Source organism: Hylobates moloch, unplaced genomic scaffold, assembly GCF_009828535.3.
Source record: "Hylobates moloch isolate HMO894 unplaced genomic scaffold, HMol_V3 SCAFFOLD_1, whole genome shotgun sequence".
In the NCBI taxonomy this organism is placed as follows: domain Eukaryota; kingdom Metazoa; phylum Chordata; class Mammalia; order Primates; family Hylobatidae; genus Hylobates; species Hylobates moloch.
Window position 1 is genome coordinate 197,966,418 of NW_026652276.1, and position 20,444 is coordinate 197,986,861.

Here is a 20,444-nt window from a genome sequence, read left to right on the forward strand (position 1 = left end):
GATGGTCCTTCATGATATCAGGAAAGGTTGACAGATGGCCTCCCTCCAGCAAGGGAGAAGGTGCCATGAAGACTGAACACTGCATTGTTCCCACCAATACAGTATGCGCCAGTATAGTTTCCCAGATCACAACTGAGAAAAGAATGTGCTCAGCTCCACTCCTCAGCAGAGTCAGATGCTCAGTACAGCAGAAACAGTGTACCTGTAAAGTTGCCTAGGCAACATCAGGAGTGGAGGGAAGAGTAGACAGAATGATTTATGAGGGTTTCTTGCCATAGGAATGGGTCTAAAAATATACTTCCATGTCTTTTCCTCAAGAATAAATGACACAGGATTTATCAAGGGGATTGTGGTGCATAAAACCTCAAGACCTTATCAGAGCCCAAGGAGACCAGGGCCAAGGGCAAGGAGAGAGGCAGCAGAAGCAAGAAATGAGGAAAAGAAGTGCTCGTGCTGTGCTTTTAATCCTTGATTGAACTGATGCTCTGCCTTGATGTAAAACGGATTTTTTAAAAATATGCAAATATTGCATATTTAAAATATGACTAGAAAAAAAACCACTTACTGGGTGAAATGAAGGTATTTTATTTCCATATTAAAAAAACAGCTCCTCTCAGCATCTACTTTAGTATTAGCACATTTGCAAAGACAGTTACATGCCAGCATGTGAAACAGCATGTCATGGTAGCAGAGGGAGAACTTGTATTTTACTTATGAACAATCGGGAAAGAAACGCTCGGGGCACATAGAGTTGGTGTATCTTAGCACACTTTCTCGGCATACTGCAATTAGCCAGCATTATCAGATGTCAATGTTGATTTTTATTTTCATGAATTATCATGTTGGTGATGGTATCAGTTTTATATTGCTGCCTAACAAATTTCCATAAATATAGCAGTTTAACACACACTTCTTATCTCTCAGTTTCTGTGTCAGGAGTCCAGCCATGGCTTAGATGGGTCTTTTGCTCTGGGCCTCACAAGGCTATAATCAAGATGTTGACCAGGCTGCTATCTCAATTGCAAGTTCAGTCGGGGGAGAATCTGCTTCCAGTCTCAGGCTGTTGGCAGTAATCATTGCTGTAGCACTGAGGGCTTGAATTTCTGACTGGCTGTTGTAGAGGCTGCCTGCGGTCCATTGCCACATGGGCTTGTCCACATGGCCACTTCATTAAGCCAGTAAGGATGATCTCTCTGTCTGCCACCAACATAGAATCTTACATAGCTGTTTGTTAGAAGCAAGTCCCGTACTCCATGTCCCACCCACATTCAAGGGAAAGGGGTCAAATAAAGTTATGAATAACCGGGCGCCTGTAATCCCAGCTGCTCGGGAGGCTGAGGCAGGAGAATGGCGTGAACCCGGGAGGTGGAGCTTGCAGTGAACCGAGATCGCACCACTGCACTCCATCCTGGGTGACAGAGCGAGACTCCGTCTCAAAAAAAAAAAGTTATGAATACCAGCAAAAGAAAAAAAAAGTTATGAATACCAGCAGAGCAGGGATCATTGGAGTCACTTCAGCGTTTGTCTGTCACAGGGTCATTCTGAGGAAAAGTTCTTTCATTTTAAAAGCTGTGCAATCTGGAAATCTGCTTGAAATTAGCAGGAGTGTAAACTAAGCCATTAGAGCTCCCGTTTTTCATTCCCTTGTCCTTTGGTAAATGAGGAAGGGCAGAAGTAAAGTTGCAGCCTTACTTAATAGATGCTGACAGGAAGGAAGAGAGAAGTTAGTAAGGTTGAAAGAACAATGAAATGAGAGAAGATAATATTCTCTACTATCACATGGAAAAATACAAATGATGGATTAAACTATTCCAGTGTGTTCCCTACCTCACTTTGGAGGTCTGAGAAAACAGTCTGAGGCGAAGTCCCTGCTAGACTAACTTATTTCGTAACGTGCTTTCTATAGAAAAGCACATTTTCAGTAACTAAATCAGAAATGTTGCTTTGCATGAAATTGACAATTTCTTAATCCACCCTAATAGCCCAGTCTTCGGGCCTGGAAGGTACTGTGGCCTTGAATATTCATCCCTTGCAATGAAAACATTGCTAACCAGCATGCTTAGGTTATGGTTTAGGCTTTAACATGGCTTATGTCATAACCATAAAAAGACTTGAAGAAAAGGAATAAACAGGATCACAGGTGGTTCCCATATGGCCTGTGGCTCAATTGATTGTTCCCGCGGTATCTGGCAAGGCAGTAATCAGAGATTTAGGAGCACATGTTAGACTTCAGGGACATTTCTTTGCCTTCTAAAATGGCTGCTTTCAAAATCACCCTCAGGTTTAGTACTACCCCAAGCAACTAGAATCCAGATAAAAGGACCCTTCTATGAAATGATTCTTCATTTGTTTTGTAGGGCATCCATATTTCACAGGACTAATCACAATGTGGATGTTTTACTTCCTGGGCTGTACACTGTAGCACAGTGCTTGGCACACAGAAGATGCTCAGTTAATGCTAATATGACAGCTACTACTACCATTGTTAGCATTTACACATTGAGCTCAGTGTCGCCTGCATTCTACAACTATAGTAATATAAGATGCCAAATCAGGCCGGGTGCAGTGGCTCACACCTGTAATCCCAGCACTTTGGGAGGCTGGGGCAGGTGGATCAGTGAGGTCAGGAGTTTGAGACTAGCCTGGTCAACATGGTGAAACCCGCATCTCTACTAAAACTTCAAAATTAGCTGGGTGTAGTGGCACATGCCTGTAATCCTAGCTACTTGGGAGACTGAGGCAGGGGAATCACTCGAACCCAGGAGGCGGAGGTTGCGGTCAGCCAAGATCGCACCACTGTACTCCAGCCTGGGCGGCGGAGTGAGACTCCATCTCAAAAAACAACAACAACAGCAACAACAACAACAAAAATCAAAAGAAAAACAGCCGTCGTAATACATATTATTTGATGAGGTCTGCCTTATTAGGCACTTTATCTACAGTATTATGTTTAGCTCTTGTGACAACTATGCAAGATAGGTATTACTTTTTAAATTTTATAGACAATGAAGCAATCTCAAATGTACATGAATACTTTTTGTAAAGAGATTTTCGCCCGCATTGATTTACCAAGAAAGTAAGTAAACCAAAGCCCCCTATTCTTTATCTTTTTAGTTGGGCAGCATTGTCCATCTAGGCACTGCATAAACTTGTTAGAGTGAAGTCCTCCAAAAATCATTTTGGTAGTTTCGGAGAAGACACACAGCTGTCCTAATTTTTAGAAGTACTATTTGGATCCATGTTAATTTGTCTCATCATAGTGGAAACTGAGACTAGCCATTCACTACTAGTCAATCAATATTCCATGTATTTGTATACAGGCACTTTAGATAGTAATTTCACATATCTAATTCCCCACCAGTGCCTCAACTGCCCTTGGCTTTCCTTCCCTGGGCATTCGCCCTCAGGCCCCATGGCTGCGGTACTCTGCATGGAATGGCCTACTGCTCTACCCCTCACTGTTCCCTAGTCTCTGCAGCCATCAGTAACTTTACCTGGTTAACTTTCTATTCAGCCTACAAGTCTCAGATGAGATGCTTTTTCTTGGCAGAAATTTTTCTTGATCTTCCATTCCTTTTGATGCCCTGTCCCTTATAATTTCCTCATGTGTCCTTTCCCATTTGCATATCCGATGACTTGCTTCTCTTACCCATTGGATTGTGAGCCTCTTGTGGTCAGGGGCAGTGCTCTGTAAGCTGCTGTGTCCCCAGAATCTGGCCCAGGGTAGGCACTCGGCGACCATAGACTGATGTTAAGAGACAATGCACATTTCATCTCAGCCTTAGAGCAGTTCTGGGAAACAGATAGGAAACCAAAGCTCTGCAAGAGCATGGGACTCTCTCAGGGCCATCACGACACAATTGTTGGTCTCATGTTTGGCGACTGGGTCTCCTATTCCTGGTCTCTTTCCTAGGCATAATGCTTTATAAGTCCCTTCCATTGTTTTTTTGTTTGTTTTCTTTTTTCAGCCTAAATAACTTAGTTTCTCTAAACTTTTCTCCCAGATACTCTTTTTTAACCCTTTGAATTATTGCTGATTTTTGTCTTATAACTTTTATTTTTTTTTCCATTTTGCATGTCATATTTTAGCAAAGCATTAAAAGGAACATGGCACAAAGCACACCCATATTTTTGGATGCTGTGGACTTCATCATGCTGCTTATTCAGTTCTATCTAGTCAGTACCTCCAAGGCATTAATGCTGCCTTACCGCCTTCATTCGAAGGCTTCCCTGTGCAAGGTGGAATATACATAAGGAGGCAAACACACAGGGTTATATGCCTGCTCTACTTTACAGAGGCCTCTTCCAGGAGTGTAATATGGGGGTTGCTCATACTCTGAAGAAGATAGTGGCAGGCTATTACTGTCGTGAGAGCCAGAACGTGGCTAGCTCCTTATAGACATGGCTTCGTAGGGGCGTGCCACGTGATTCCTGAGTAAGCCTTCTGGTGTGAATTCCCTGCTCACTGGGGTGATTCTTCACTCCCCACAGTTGAACCTGCTGTATTATCCTCTTACCTATGCTTTTCTGTGATCCATAGAGGTAATTTAATTTTCAGTCCATGTACCTACCCTGCCTACTTAGTTTCTTCTCAGTGCCACACTTAATTGCTTCACATTTACTGATTAATTAAATGAGAAGACTATGCCAGGTGAAGGTTCAGCATCTTCAGAACTCTACATGATGCATTCCCTGAGGCTGCCCTTCAATAACTGAGGTAACATTCTTTGAGCAGTGTGACCTGTTAGAGGTGCCCAGTCAGGTCCGATGCAAAGCCCTCTGATTTGTTGAAATAGTGCATTAGTAAAGTATTATAGTTTATTTTCACAAGGCTAGATTAGTTGTTACATGTTGGTTTTTAACATTTGTTTTGCCTAGCCCCAGCAAGTATGGAGGTGACCTTGATGTGTCTATAGAATATCAGGAATATCTGGCTGGGCAGGTGGCTCACACCTGTAATCCCAACACTTTGGGAGGCCGAAGTGGGCAGATCACCTGAGGTCAGGAGTTTGAGAGCAGCCTGGCCAACATGGTGAACCCCCGTCTCTGCTAAAAATACAAAAATTAGCCAGGTGTGGTGGCAGGTACCTGCAATCTCAGCTACTTGGGAGGCTGATGCAGGAGAATCACTTGAACCCAGGGGGCAGAGGTTGCAGTGAGCCAAGATTGTGCCACTGCACTCCAGCCTAGGCAACAGAGTGAGATTCTGCCTCAAAAAAAAAAAAAAAAAAAAAAAGAATATCAGGAATATCCATTTTATGTCTCAACGCACATACCTCACGGTTTTCTGGTCCAATTTTTAGGCACTTTATCAGGCCCTCATATGTTTTCAAAAATAATTGCTAATGACTTTGATGAAACTAGGCAAGATATTTCTTGGTTTTAGGGCAGTTTGGGCTATAGTTTGCAGCCTTCCTAATTTAATAGAAGAATTTTTAAACTAGATTCTCCCCCTTCTCAGGGTGGCTTCATTCCTTTCCATTCTAGTGCTTCACACACAAATGACAAGCTCACAGGGGACTTATCTAGAAAAGGCAGAGATAAAAATAAGTACAATGTTAAAAAAAATCTATCTTATAGTATCATTTATTTAGAGCTTCCTCTCCTTTTCTAATGAAAGGCTACTGTAGTTTCCTTTTGTGCTTTTTTTGCTGGAGGCTTTTCAGTAATATTCCCATGTGTCCACTGTGATGCTAAAAGCATGAGCTTGGGGGCAGGTTGACTGGCATTCCGGTCTGCTCAGCCTCCAGCCGCAAGACAAGGCGAATAATATTGATCTCATGGAGCTGAAATGAAAATTAACTTTTCTAATCTGTGGAAATGCTTTGTTATAATCCTTAAATATATAAATACATAGGTTGAAATAGCAAGTACCAAGTGTTGACATTATGTCCAGAATTGCCACATGCCATGTCTGAACGATTTTTGCCAGATGTTTAGTAAGATTATAAGTGAATAGGTTATTAAATGGGCGTCTCCCACTCTCTAGGTGTTTCTGTTTCTGCTTCTCTGTTTTCTGTTTGTATCTCCATTTATTTTAATGCCTACCGTTATGTCTTTCAACTCTGCCACCTTCCTATACATGGATATACCAGGGAAATACATTTTAATTATTATTGATATATAATCTTAATTAAAAACAAATGAATGGAATCTTTATTTTTATCTCTTTTAAAAAAACTCAATTTTTTTTCACTTATTGATTAAATCTTGAGTCTTTTGCCTCCAGTGGATCAGTGATTTTTCAGCAGAAAATCTTTCCTCTCCATTGCTTTATGCTTTTGTTGCTAGGCAGTCAACAGCAGGGCTACTAAAGCACTTCTAATTTAGGCAAATCTTTTCCTCTATTTTAGAAATGGACTTCAATGGCGTTCAGTTTGTTTGCAGAAACCTACTGAAAGGTATATGGTACAGTTATGAATGTTTGTAGTTACAGAATAACAAAGTGAATATTCTGCTGGCTTTTTTTTTTTTTTTTTGAGATGCAGTTTTGCTCTTGTTGCCCAGGCTGGAGTGCAATGGTGTGATCTTGGCTCACTGCAACCTCCGCCTCCTGGGTTCAAGCGATTCTCCTGCCTCAGCCTTGCAGGTTGCTGAGATTACAGGCACCCACCATGCCCGGCTAACTTTTTGTATTTTTAGTAGAGATGGGGTTTTGCCATGTTGGCTAGGTTGGTCTCAAACTCCTGACCTCAGGTGATCCACCCACCTCGGCCTCCCAGAGTGTTGGGATTACAGGCATGAGCCACCACACCTGGCCTCTGCTGACTTTAAAAAAAAAAACAGGGAATGTGGGGTCACTCATAGTGTGGAGGGAAATTTTGAGAATTTTAAGCACCTCTGAATCATATTGGCAGTTATAAGCTGTAGGGGTGTTTTGTGCACATTTGATTGTTTTTCCTTTTAAAAAATCTTCCTTCAATGAACAAACTGTTGCATGGGAAATGACATATCACTTTCTCTCTCTATATATATCTATATCTATATCTATATATATATGACATGTCATATATATATCTATATATATGACGTATCACTATATATCTATATATGATGTATCACTATATATATCTATATATGACATATCACTATATATATCTATATATATATGACATATCACTATATATGTATCTATATATGTATATATATTTTTTTGATGGCCAGGCAAAGCCTCCTCAACTCAACTGTAGCTTCCTTCTCTTACCTCACAGCCCTAAACTGATGACTACTTCTGTGCCTTCTTCTACCTTCCCGAAAGTTCCAGGTCCATTTAGTTCGAGTTGTAAATATTGACTGAACACATTGTGTTAGTCCAGTCTCTTGTGATTGCAAATGAAATACCACAGGTGAAACAAATTCATTTAAGAGTAGGTGCAGTGGGAGGCGAGCTTATTGAGAGGATGCTTGGGTAGCACGAAAGAATGGAACCAGTGTACCCTTCCACATCCATGTCTTTGTTGCTCAATCTCCTAACTTTCTCAACCCTTGCATCTGCTTGGAAAGGCCCGTGCTGTCTCCTTGGCATCTTGAGGCAGGTCCTTTCCTCTGTTTAGATTGTCCTCCCATCCCTCCTTCTGTCCACTTTGGTTTGGTTAACTTTTAATTATTCTTCAGGATTCAGCTGAGATATGTCCATCTCCTGGACTTCTTCCCTGCCACCCAGCCTGGGATGCATCCCTCTTAACATGTTTTCATAAAATCCTACACCCAGGACCTATGTATGCACTTATGTAATAGTTGCTCATTTGCTTGCGTGTTTCAACTGCACTTGGTCTTCTAGAGAGTGGGAACTGTGTCTGATTCATTCTTTCATTTTTTACCCATTGTCTCATTCATAAACAGAGAAAAATATTTGTTGAATGAGTGAACGTGGGATCTCTGTTCATTTTGGTATATTACTTTGCTTTCTGGGCTGAGCTCAGGACAGATGCCAAAGCCTTTCCCTCTAATGACATCAAAGCCGTACTTCTAAAACCAGACTGGATGTGATTCCCTTCTACAAACAGATTCAGTAAAGAAATGTGAATATTCCCACAAAAAGCCCAGTAAGTATGTGGTGGTTTTGATAATAATAAAAGTTTTGTGTAGTATCTAGATATAAATAACAATGCCTTAAAATATATGTGTGAAATACTTGTAAGTGAACCCTAATCAGTGAACAACCAGGTTAACTGGATAGTGGATATGAACAGAGTGGTGGGAATTGGTCAAGAAGGTGCCTGGGCTACTCTGCCTATGGAATAGCCATTCTTTATTCTTTTACTTTCTTAATAAACTTGCTTTCGCAAAAAAAGAAAAAAAAAAAAAAGAAGGTGCTTGGCAGTGAACATTCATTTTTAGAGGTTTATTTTTCATTTATTTCGTGGACTCCATTTATTTCGATGACCAGTTTAAAAGCCTTTTAAGTAAGTTGAAAAAAACCTTTTACTCATCATACAGTGGCCAAAACCACAATTACTTTTGCACCAACCTAATAACTTGTCAATTTGTCCTTCCTTCTTAGGGGTAACCATAGTATAATAATCTTTAATAACTATTTAATATATTAAATATAGCTATTTTCAGTTTATTCTAAGGTTGAAATACTGCTTGTTGATGCATCAGGGACTCTGATGTGCAGGTCCCACAAAATGTGTAAGAGTACCTTCTCTTTTTGGCTAACAGTTTTGTAATCAACTTTGATTAAACTCTTCCATGGTTATGAATCCATGAAAACCATTCTCAACAATTGTTTTGGGAGTTAGAAATTACAACTACTCTATTTTCTCGTATGTAGCTTTTTTCTTTCAGGATATATTACTTGACACCTAGTATTCTGAGCCTGTGTAATGGTGAATCATTTTAAACGGATCTCACTATGGTTCTAAGAATTCTCATCATCAGAAATAAATGATTTTACCAGAGAGAAAAATGAAAGAGCTGGTTTTACTGACATACTCATACATTCCTTGTTCTTCTCCCTTTCTCTCTCTTTTCTTTTTCAGTGAGCATGTTTTTGAACACATTAACACCGAAGTTCTACGTGGCCCTAACAGGCACTTCCTCACTAATATCAGGGCTTATTTTGGTAAGTGGTGGAGTCCTTCTCATTTAATAACATGCTGATTAGTAATATGTATATTAGTGTATGTACAGTAAAAAACTCTGGAAGAATATACACTAACCGGTTACAGTGATTATCTTGCACATGTATATATGTTGGGGAGTGGACTCATAGAAGCCTTTTACTACTCCATTATATTTCTGAAATATTTGAAAAAAATTTAAGCAATCATATATTACTTCGTTGAAGGGGAAAAAACAAATGTAAATGAAATGGAAAATAAAGGAAGACATAATTCTCTGTCAAATTTTACTATCTAAGATATTGTAAAATAAACGTAACTCCATTCAACTAAAAATCATCAAAATGGGGCCGGGCACAGTGGCTCACGTCTGTAATCCCAGCACTTTGGGAGGCGAAGGCGGGCGGATCACTTGAGGTTAGGAGTTTGAGACCAGCCTGGCCAGCATGGTGAAACCCCATCTCTACTAAAAATACAAAAAAAATTAGCTGGGTGTAGTGGCACATACCTGTAGTCCCAGCTATCCCGGAGGCTGAGGCAGGAAAATGGGTTGAACCCGGGAGGCAGAGGTTACAGTTGCCGAGATCGCACCATTGCACTCCAGCCTGGGTGACAGAGCAAGACTGTATCTCAAACAAACAAACAAACAAAACCAACCATCAAAATGGAATATTGTACAAGATCAAGATCAATAGGAATATAGCTTAGTTTTTTTTAAATGTATTGACATGTATTGTGACAATTCTAAGTTTTTTTTCCCTTCATCTTCTTTTCTTTCTAAATTTACATTTATTTATGCATTGCTTCCTTTAAAAAAATTCCTAAAATGCGAAAAAGCAATATGATTATCATTTGTATGGCTCTATTACCTTATCTTTGTAACAGTTGCAGGTGTGCTAAATGGTAACACTTGAAGTAGTTAATTTTAGTGGCCTCAAATGGGGACCATCTAAACTCAATGGGACTACTCTAATAGAATTAAATGACCTTTAAGGCAAAAAGGTTTTAGAAAACCTTTTTTTCTCTGTACCCATATACTTGTGATTAAATTATTATAGAAACAAGCATAAGAAAAATTTTACAGAGTTGGTGTTAAGAAAAGTGGATGATCAGAAGAAAAACAGAAAAGCTTTAGAGAAGGGTGCAAACATGTGGAGCAAAGAGCATAAATGGACCTAGAATAATGGTGGATTTCAGAAGCTTGAGCTTGTGAGGAGTCAGAGTAAAAAGGTGGAGAAATGTATGGAGGACAGAAACCTGCAAACAGAGGAGAGGGATGATGGCAGTGTGGGGAGGATCTTTTCGTGGGCAGAGAACATCCAGGTTCATCTTGCTTTGCTGTGTCATATGGATTGTTAAACTCGTGGCATGAGATGTTTAAAGTTGGTGTTAAATGTCCGCCCACACATCTCCATTCCAAGTTGCAGGGTCCCACTCTTTTCCAATTAATGCCCTCACTTTAACAGTAGATACCTGGTGAGCCTGAGCATGCACCTTTCATTGCAGGTCAACCACTCACATAACAGCTTGTGTCTGATTTTCCACAATTTCCAGCTCTTTCTCTACAGGAGATAAGACTCTCACTAAGGGCACTCTTAGAAGATTCGAGGCTCAGTATGTGCTTCTGGAGCCAGGAGTTAGAATCCCTGAGTTCATTGTTTTCATCACCTTGTCCAGTGAACTTAGGAGCAACCAACCAACTTCATTTTATTCCTTGGTTCTCCACATATGGTCGAAGGTATTATGTGTAGAGTTGCTAAACTCTTTGCCTCTCAAGAGTGGTGAATCAGGAGTATCAAATGCATTTATTTTGCATAACTCTCTAAACAGTTCATGCCAAGGACTGTCAGTGTTCTCCATACAATTAGAAGTAGAGTCCTTAGCATTTTTGGGTCTAATTATATTAAGCAGCCAACTCCAGAAACCCCAAAACCAACTAAAGAAATCTATCCTCAAAATTCTGTTTCTCTAGAACTACTTCTGGTACTAAAAATCTGTTTTGGATAAGTGAAAATCCAACTAGAAAGCCCAATGCTGGCTGCAAAGACCAACCCAAGTTGAGGGGAAGCGTATTAAACTTCCTCCTTAAAATGGGTTGAAATAAGGTATATGTGATAATTTATACCATGTTGCCTCATAAATACTAATCTGTTCACCTGTATGTATCTCTTAAGTTTTCCGTGTTCTTTAGAGATAAGAGAAAAATAAAGACCCTGTAGAAAGTGGCTCCATAAAGCTATAAAGCTGGTCACTAATTTATTCCATGTAAGGACTGTATTTTATTCTGAGATTATGTCCTTCTTACTTTTTAACGTTAAAATTTTCTTCTGAAATGATGGTGATAGTGTATGGTAGTGCTATTTTACTATTATTACTTTGCAAAGAAGAATACAGCAGCCCCACATTCGTCTTCACATTTGTTGGGGCGGGGGCAGGAACTCTTGGCTTCAGAGAACAACCACCTCAAAAATTTACTTCTACTTAACCTGTTGAGGAACAACATAAATTGTCCAAATGGGAAATAGTAAAAATATTTGAGTCTGACCTAGAGCAATGAATGGAGAAGAGAAAGGCTTTAGATAATCTCCTCAATCTAGGGGATCGAGGGCAGAGGAAAATAATCTAAGAGAGGATTTGGTGGAGGGAAGCCAGCGGAAACTGTTTTGCTAGAAAACCACAGAAAAAATTGTGGTAAGTGCTGAAGGCATGGGAATGAATCTGTCACTCCAAAGGTTTCTAACTTTATTAATTAAAAAAGATTTTCATTAGGAGGCAATATACTTACTATTTAGAGCTAGGTAAGAAACTATATTAATATATTGAGAATTACATGATATCCAGAGAGGACAAGGAGTAGACAGAAGATGATGAGAGAAAGTAATGAAAAGGGGAGATCAGTTTCAGTGAGACAGGTGATAGAAAACCATGAAAAAGGAAGAAGTCAAGTGAGCCCTGTTTGCAGACAACATGATCTTATATTTAGAAAAACCTAAAGACTCTACCAACAACAGAACTGATAAACGAATTCAATAAAGTTGCAGGATACAAAATCAGCATACAAAAATCAGTAACATTTGTATGTGCTAACAGTGAACAATCTGAAAAAGAAATCAAGAAAGCAATCCCATTTACAATAGCTACAAAGAGCATAAAATACCTAGGAATTAATTTAATAAAAAAAGTGAAAGATGTATACGAGGAAAACTATTAAACTCTGATGGAAAAAAATTGAAGAGAACACACAAAAAATGGAAAGATATTTTGTGTTCATGGATTGGAAGAATTAATATCGTCAAAATGACAATACTCTGTGAATAAATTTTACAATACTCTGAAAATAAATTTCCATATTTAGTGTAATCCCTATCAAAATACCAATCACATTCTTTACAGAAATAGAAAAAAAAAATCTAAAATTTATATGGAACCGCAGAAGACCCTGAATAGCCAGAGCAATCCTGAGCAAAAAGAACAAAACTGGAGGCATCACACTATCTGACTTCAAACTATTTTAGAAAGTTATAGTAACCAAATCAGCATGGTACTGGCATAAAAACAGACACATAGCAATGGAACAGAGTAGAGAGCCCAGACATAAATCCAAAAATTTACAGTCGACTCATTTTCGACAAAGGCACTGAGAACATACATTGGAGAATGGACAGTCTCTTCAATAAATGTGCCGGAAAAACTGAATAACCATATGTCGAAGAATGAAGCTGGACCTCTATCTCTTACCATATGCAAAATCAAAATGGATTAAATACTTAAATCTAAGACCTGAAACCATGACACTTGTGAAAGAAAACATTGAGGAAATGCTCCAGAACATTAGTCTGGGTAAAGATTTTTTGTGTAAGACCTCAAAGCACAGGCAACCAGAGCAGAAATAGACAAATTGGATTATATCAAGCTAAAAAGCTCCTGCACAGCAAAGGAAACAATAAAGTGAAGAGACAAACCATAGAATGGGAGAAAATATTTGCAAGCTATTCATCTAAGAGATTAATAACCAGAATATATAAGGAGCTCAAATAACTCAATAGCAAAATCCCAAATAATCCAATTATAAAACGGGCAAAGATCTGAATAAACATTTCTCAAAAGAAGACATGTGAATGGACAACAGGTATATGAAAAAGTGCCCAGTATCACTAATCATCAGAGAAATGCAGACCAAAACCACAACGAGCTATCATCTCACTACAGTTAGAATGGCTTCAAGTGATTCTCCTGCCTCGGCCTCCTGAGTAGCTGGGACTACAGGTATGTGCCACGATGCCCGGCTAAGTTTTGTAAGGAGAAAGGGTGTGGTAGGTGCAGTGGTTCACGCCTGCAATCACAGCACTTTGGGAGGCAGAGGCGGGAGGATCACATGAGGCCAGGAGTTCAAGACCAGCCTGGCCAACATGGTGAAACTCTGCATCTACTAAAAATACAAAATTAGCTGGATGTGGTGGCACACGCCTGTAGTCCCAGCTGCTCGGGAGGCTGAGGCAGCAGAATCACTTAAATCCGGGAGGCAGAGGTTGCAGTGAGCTGAGATGGTACCACTGCACTCTAGCCTGGGCAATAGAGCGACACTCCGTCTCAAAAAACAAAACAAAACAAAAACTGGGTATACCAGAAGCTGGTGAGGATGTGGAGAAAGGGGTACTCTTGTACACTGTTGGTGGGATTGTAAATTAGTACAGCCGCTATAGAAAACGGATGTTTCTCAAAAAGCTAGAAATTGAAATAGCATATGATCTAGCAATTCCACTTCTTGGATATATATCCAAAAGAAAGGAAATCAGTATATCAAAGAGATACCTGCAGTCCCATGTTTATTGCAGCACTATTCATAATAGCCAAAATTTAGAATCAATTTAAGTACCCATCAGTTGATGAATGGGTAAAGAATATGTGGTATATATTGTAGAGATGAACAGAAAACTTCCCCTTCACCCTTGGAAGGTTGACAGAAAAATTAACTGACAAATGGCAGGTTAATAAGAGAAAAGGCATAAGAAATGTATTATTAACGTGCACAGGAGAACTACAGAGTGATTGCCCAATATCTCAGTGGGATTAAGAAGCTTATATATGATCTTGAGGTTACAGAAAGATTGGGGTCTTGGATCCTGGCAAAACAAGTTATAGTGGAGAAACAAGTTGTGGGAGGGGGAAAAGAGGAATTTTCTTGAGGGCAATACATGATTACTAGGGAGAATGATTGGATCAGAGAACAGAGATTAATTTGTAAATAGTTCTCTTTGGAATTTGAATGTTCCACAATGGAATGTTTTTCAGTGATGAAAAAGAATGGAATTCTGTTACTTGCAGCAACATGGATGGAACTGGAGGTCATTATGTTGAGTGAAATAAGCCAAGTACAGAAAGACATATATTGCATATTCTCACTCATATATGAGAGTTTAAAAAGTGGATCTCAAAGATAGAGAGTAGATTGGTGGCTACCAGAGGCTGGAAAGGTCATTCAGGCTGCAGTGTACTGCACACTGCACAGCTTATTGTAACCTTGACCTCCTGGGCTCAGGCAATCCTTTGTCTCAGCCTCCCAAGTAGCTGGGACCACAGGCGCATACCATCATGTCTGGCTAATTTTTTAAATTGTTTGTAGAGATGGGGTCTCCCTATATTGCCCAGGCTGGTCTTGAACTCCTGGGCTCAAGCAATACTCTTCCTTTGGCCTCCCAAAGTGCTCGGATTACAGGCGTGAGCCACCATGCCTGGCTGAGGTTGATTAATAGGTACAAATATACCAGTTAAATAGAATAAATAGACCTAATGTTTGACAGATTGTTAGGGTGACTGTAGTTAACAATCTGTTGTATATTTCAGAATAGTCAGAAGAGAATAATTTGAATATTCCTAGCACAAAGAAAAGAAAAAATAAATTTAAGGTGGTAGATATTCCAGTGACCCTGATTTGATCTTTACATATTACATGAAGGTATCAAATTATCACATGTACCCTGAAAATATGTACAGCTATTATGTATCAATTTTAAAAAGCAATGGGGAGAATCAGGGATTGTTGACATGAAAGGACTTTGGTCATTCATCCCTAAGCCATTCATTTTTCAGAGGAGAAAATCGAAACTAACAGAAGAAAGAAAAGGAAATGTTTTGTCTAAGCTCATGTGGTTAGTTTGTAGCAAAGCCAGGCCTAGAACCTAAGTCTTCATGTTACTACCTTAATATTCTTTTTTTTCTTTCAAAGCTTGTTTATTTTTATTTTTAAATTTTTATTTCAATAGGTTTTTTGGAAACAGGTGGTATTTGCTGAATAAGTTCTTTAGTGGTGATTTCTGACATTTTCGTGCATCCATCCCCCGAGCAGTGTACACCATACCCAATGTGTAGTCTTTTATCCCTCACTGCCTTCCCACTCTTTCCTCCTCTGAGTCTCCAAAGTTCATTGTATCATTCTTATGCCTTTGCGTCCTCATAGCTTAGCTCCCACTTATGAGTGAGAACATACTTTTGGTATTCCATTCCTGAGTTACTTCACTTAGAATAATTATCTCCAATTCCATCCAGATTGCTGCAAACACCATTATTTCATTCCTTTTTATGGTGGAGTAGTATTCCATGGTGTGTGTGTGTGTGTGTGTGTGTGTGTATGTATACGTACACACATACCACATTTTCTTTATCCACTTATTGATGAGCATTTGGGCTGGTTCCACATGCTGCTATAAACATGCATGTGCGAGTATCTTTTTCGTATAGTGACTTCTTTTTCTCTGGGCGGGTAGCCAGTAGTGGGATTGCTGGATCTCAGTAGATCTACTTTTAGTTCTTTAAGGAGTCTCCAGTGTTTTCCACAGTGGTTGTACTAGTTTACATTACTAGTTTACATTCCCACCACCAGTATAAAAGTGTTCCTTTTCACCACATCCATACCAATATCTATTATTTTTTTACTTTTTTATTATGGTCATGCTTGCAGGAGTGAAGTGATACTTTATTGTGGTTTTGATTTGCATTTCCCTGATCATTAGTGATGTTGAGCATTTTTTTCATGTTTCTTGGCCATTTGTATATCTTCTTTTGAGAATTATCTATTATTCATGTCCTTAGCCCACTTCTTTTTTTTTTTTTTTTGAGACGGAGTTTTCGCTCTTGTTGCCCAGGCTGGAGTGCAATGGCACAATCTCAGCTCACTGCAACCTCTGCCTCCTGGGTTCAAGCAATTCTCCTGCCTCTGTCTCCCAAGTAGCTGGGATTACAGGCATGTGCCACCATGCCTGGCTAATTTTTTGTGTTTGTTAGAGACAGGGTTTCACCATGTTGGCCAGGCTGGTCTGGCCAACTTCTGACCTCAGGTGACACACCCGCCTCGGCCTCCCAAAGTGCTGGGATTGTAGATGTGAGCCACTGCACCCAGCCCTTAGCCCAGTTTTTGAAGGGATTTTTTTTTCTTGCTGATTTATTTGAATTCCTTGTAGATTCTGGATATTAGTCGTTTCTCAGATGTGTACATTGTGAAGATTTTCTGCCACTCTGTGGGGTGTCTGTTAATTCTGCTGATTATTTATTTTGCTGTGCAGAAGCTTTTTAGTTTAGTTAAGTTCCATCTATTTATCTTTGTTTTTGTTGCACTTGCTTTTGGGTTCTTGGTCATGAAGTCTTTGCCTAAGCCAACGTTTAGAAGGGTTTTTCCAATGTTATCTTCTGGAACTTTTATGGTATCAGGTCTTAGATTTAAGTCTTTGATCCATCTTGAGTTGATTTTTGTATAAGGTGAGTGATGAGGATCTAGTTTCATTGTTATACATGTGAGTTGTCAATTATCCTAGCACCATTTGTTGAACAGGGTGTCTTTTCCACACTTTATATTTTCGTCGTGCTTTGTCCAAGATCAGTCGACTGTTAAGTATTTGGCTTTATTTCTGGGTTCTTTATTCTGTTTCATAGGTCTATATGCCTGGTTTTTTTTTGTTTTTTTTTGTTTTTTTTTTTTTTTGAGACGGAGTCTCGCTCTGTCGCCCAGGCTGGAGTGCAGTGGCGCAATCTCGGCTCACTGCAAGCTCCGCCTCCCGGGTTCACGCCATTCTCCTGCCTCAGCATCTCCGAGTAGCTGGGACTACAGGCGCCCGCCACCATGCCCGGCTAATTTTTTTGTATTTTTAGTGGAGACGGGGTTTCACCATGGTCTCGATCTCCTGACCTCGTGATCCGCCCGCCTTGGCCTCCCAAAGTGCTGGGATTACAAGCGTGAGCCACCGCACCTGGCCTATATGCCTGTTTTTATACTAGTACCATGCTGTTCTGGTGACTGTGGCCTTACAGTATAGTTTGAAGTCAGGTAATGTGATGTCTCCAGATTTGTTCTTTTTGCTTAGTTTTGCTTTGGCAATGCAGGCTCTTTTTAGGTTCCATATGAATTTTTTTATTTTTTTTCTAGTTCTGTGAATAATGATGGTGGTAATTTGATGGGAATTGCATTGAATTTGTAGATTGCTTTTGGCAGTATGGTCATTTTCTCAATGTTGATTCTACCCATCCATGAGCATGGGATGTGTTTCCATTTGTTTGTGTCATCTGTGATTTCTTTCAGCAGTGTTTTGTAGTTTTCCTTGTAGAGGTTTTTCACCTCCTTGGTTAAGTGTATTCCTAAGTTTTTTGTTTTTTTTTTTTAGCTACTGTTAAAGCGGTTAAGTTCTTCATTTGCTTCTCAGCTTGGTTGCTGTTGGTGTATAGCAGGGCTGCTGATTTGTGTACATTAATTTTGTATCCTAAAACTTTGCTGAATTCATTTACCAGTGCTGGGAGCTTTTTGAATGAGTTTTTAGGGTTTTCTAGGTATATGATCATGTCATCAGCAAGCAGTGACAGTTTGACTTCCTCTTTACCGATTTGAATGCCCATTATTTCTTTCTCTTGTCTGATTGCTGTGGCTAGGATTTCCAGTACTATGTTGAATAGAAGTGGTGAAAGTGGGCATCCTTGTCTTGTTCCTGTTCTCAGGGTAAATGCTTTCAGCTCTTCCTTGTTCAGTATAATGTTGGCTGTGGGTTTGTCAGAGATGGCTTTTATTACCTTAAGCTATGTCCCTTCTATGCCGATTCTTTTGAAGAGATAAATAAAATTGATGGACCATTAGTGAGATTAAGCAAGAGAAGAAGGGAGAAGATCCAAATAAGCTCAATTAGAAATGAAATAGGAGATATTACAACCGATACCACAGAAATACAAAAGAGAATTCAAGGCTACTTTGAACCCCTTTACATGCATAAACTAGAAAACCTAGAGGAGATGGATAAATTCCTGGAAATATACAAGCATCCTAAATTAAACCAGGAAGAAATTGAAAGTCTGAACAGACCAATAACAAGCAGCGAGATTGAAATGGTAATTAAAAAGTTACCAACAAAAAAAAAGTCCAGGACTAGACAGACTCACAGCTGAATTCTATCAGACATTCAAAGAAGAATTGGTACCAATCCTATTGACCCTATTCCAAAAGATAAAGAGGGAACCCTCCCTAAATTATTCTGTGAAGTCAGTATCACCCTAATGCCCAAACCGGGAAACAATATGACAAAAAAATAAAACTACAGATCAATATCTCTGATGAACATAGATACAAAAATCCTGAGTAAAATATTAGCTAATTGAATCCAACGGCATGTCCAAAAAGATAATCCACCATGATCAAGCGGGTTTCATAACAGGGATGCAGAGATGGTTTAACATATGCAAGTAAATAAATGTGATACACCACATAAACAGAATTAAAAACAAAAATCACATGATCATTTCAGTAGATGCAGAAAAAACATCTGACAAAATCCAGCATCCCTTTATGATTCAAAACCTACCTTAATATTCCTAAATAGAGTGAGGCATCTTCAGACTGGGAAAATGCTTGGTAAATTCTTACTAAATATGTGCCCAAAACATGGCAATCTTTTAGCATATATGTTTTGTGGGAGGAAGAAGGGGAAGGCATTACAAGTCTCCCACTGATAATCATAATTTACATTTACAATAATATTTTAACATTTTCATTCAAAACATCTTGGAAATATTTTTTAAGTAAACAAATAGAAAAAAAGAACTTTTCTGAGGCCGGGCGCGGTGGCTCACGCTTATAATCCCAGCACTTTGGGAGGCCGAGGCAGGCGGATCACGAGGTCAGGAGATCGAGACCACGGTGAAACCCTGTCTCTACTAAAAATACAAAAAATTAGCCGGGCGTGGTGGCGGGCGCCTGTAGTCCCAGCTACTCGGAGAGGCTGAGGCAGGAGAATGGTGTGAACCTGGGAGGCGGAGCTTGCAGTGAGCCGAGATTGCGCCACTGTACTCCAGCCTGGGCGACAGAGCGAGACTCCGCCTCAAAAAAAAAAAAAAAGAACTTTTCTGGATACAATTTCATACTGAAACCAGTAATTCACTCTTATGCTGAAAGGTAGGCTTTTGTCTTTTGTTTGTACATTCCTCCTCTCAGGGGAGGGTCACTGAAGACTGTTACCTACTTAGATGATGCCAGGCACTGATCTAAAGCACTTTGCATGCTAACTCATTTACTCTTCCCCACAGTACAACAAGGTCATTGCTAATGGTTGTTTCCTTTTTACTTACAGGTAGGCTCAATAGGTAGAATAGGCCAGTTAGTAACCTGCCTTCGGTCACACAGCTAGCAATGGAGGAGCAGGATTGGAACCCAGGCCATCTTGTGCAGGCAGCCTGCACTCTGTCACTCATTTCACTGCCTCTGTGGTCAGCTGTTTTTCTAGCCTGCTGTACAAATGGTAGGTCTGGACTTTATTCTAGCAGTAGCGTGGTGTAGATTCACAGGCTATAAATTAATTACCTCTGTGTTGGTTGTTTCCTTTCACTCTGGTAAGCTGGGCCTAATGGTTGTTTTCCTTTTTAACTCAAAGATGGGGAAGCCCCAACAGCAATAAAGGGATTTCCCTAGAGCCTGGCCGCCTCTGCAGATCTGGGCTGGTGAGGTTTTCTGTGCCCCTGCTGAACCGGATGATCATTGTTGGGCTATCTTATGGTACATTTGTCTTGCAGCATTCTCAGGAAGCAGTGGATGCTTCCGACCGATAGGAAACTTTGAGCAAAGGAAAACCTCTCCTGTAGGAACATTTTGAAAGGTCTCTCTGAAAATGCTGGTCTGTAGTGAGAGCTAAATAACTACAGTGTGTACAGCTTTAGGCTCCTGCTTTAGAGCTTGTTGACATGCCTAGCCTTTAGGGACTCAGCTTTGCCAGGCCTCGAAATGAACCCAGGGTAAGGTTTCTATTCAGCCACTATCCTTTTCTGCTGAGTGCATTTCAGGGAGAGGCAGCATTGAGGTAAAGGATCAGGTGCTCTGCAAAATAGCTGTGTGCATGGAAATGCTCAGCAGTTTGC

At 39.8% G+C, this 20,444-nt stretch overlaps 1 protein-coding gene across 11 annotated transcripts in view; it reads left to right on the top strand.

Moving 5' to 3' along the window:
• The window catches only part of ST7 (suppression of tumorigenicity 7), a 278,014-nt gene that overhangs the window by 140,602 nt on the left and 116,968 nt on the right, over positions 1–20,444 (top strand). For 9 of the 11 annotated variants that reach the window (XM_032761526.2, XM_032761527.2, XM_032761540.2 and 6 more), the window contains one exon: positions 8,985–9,067. In XM_032761526.2, coding sequence (XP_032617417.1) covers positions 8,985–9,067 — 83 coding nt within the window. Of the gene's footprint in view, positions 1–7,200; positions 8,046–8,984; positions 9,068–20,444 lie in introns of those variants that run through there. The other 2 variants (XM_032761530.2, XM_032761538.2) reach the window with 2 other exon arrangements.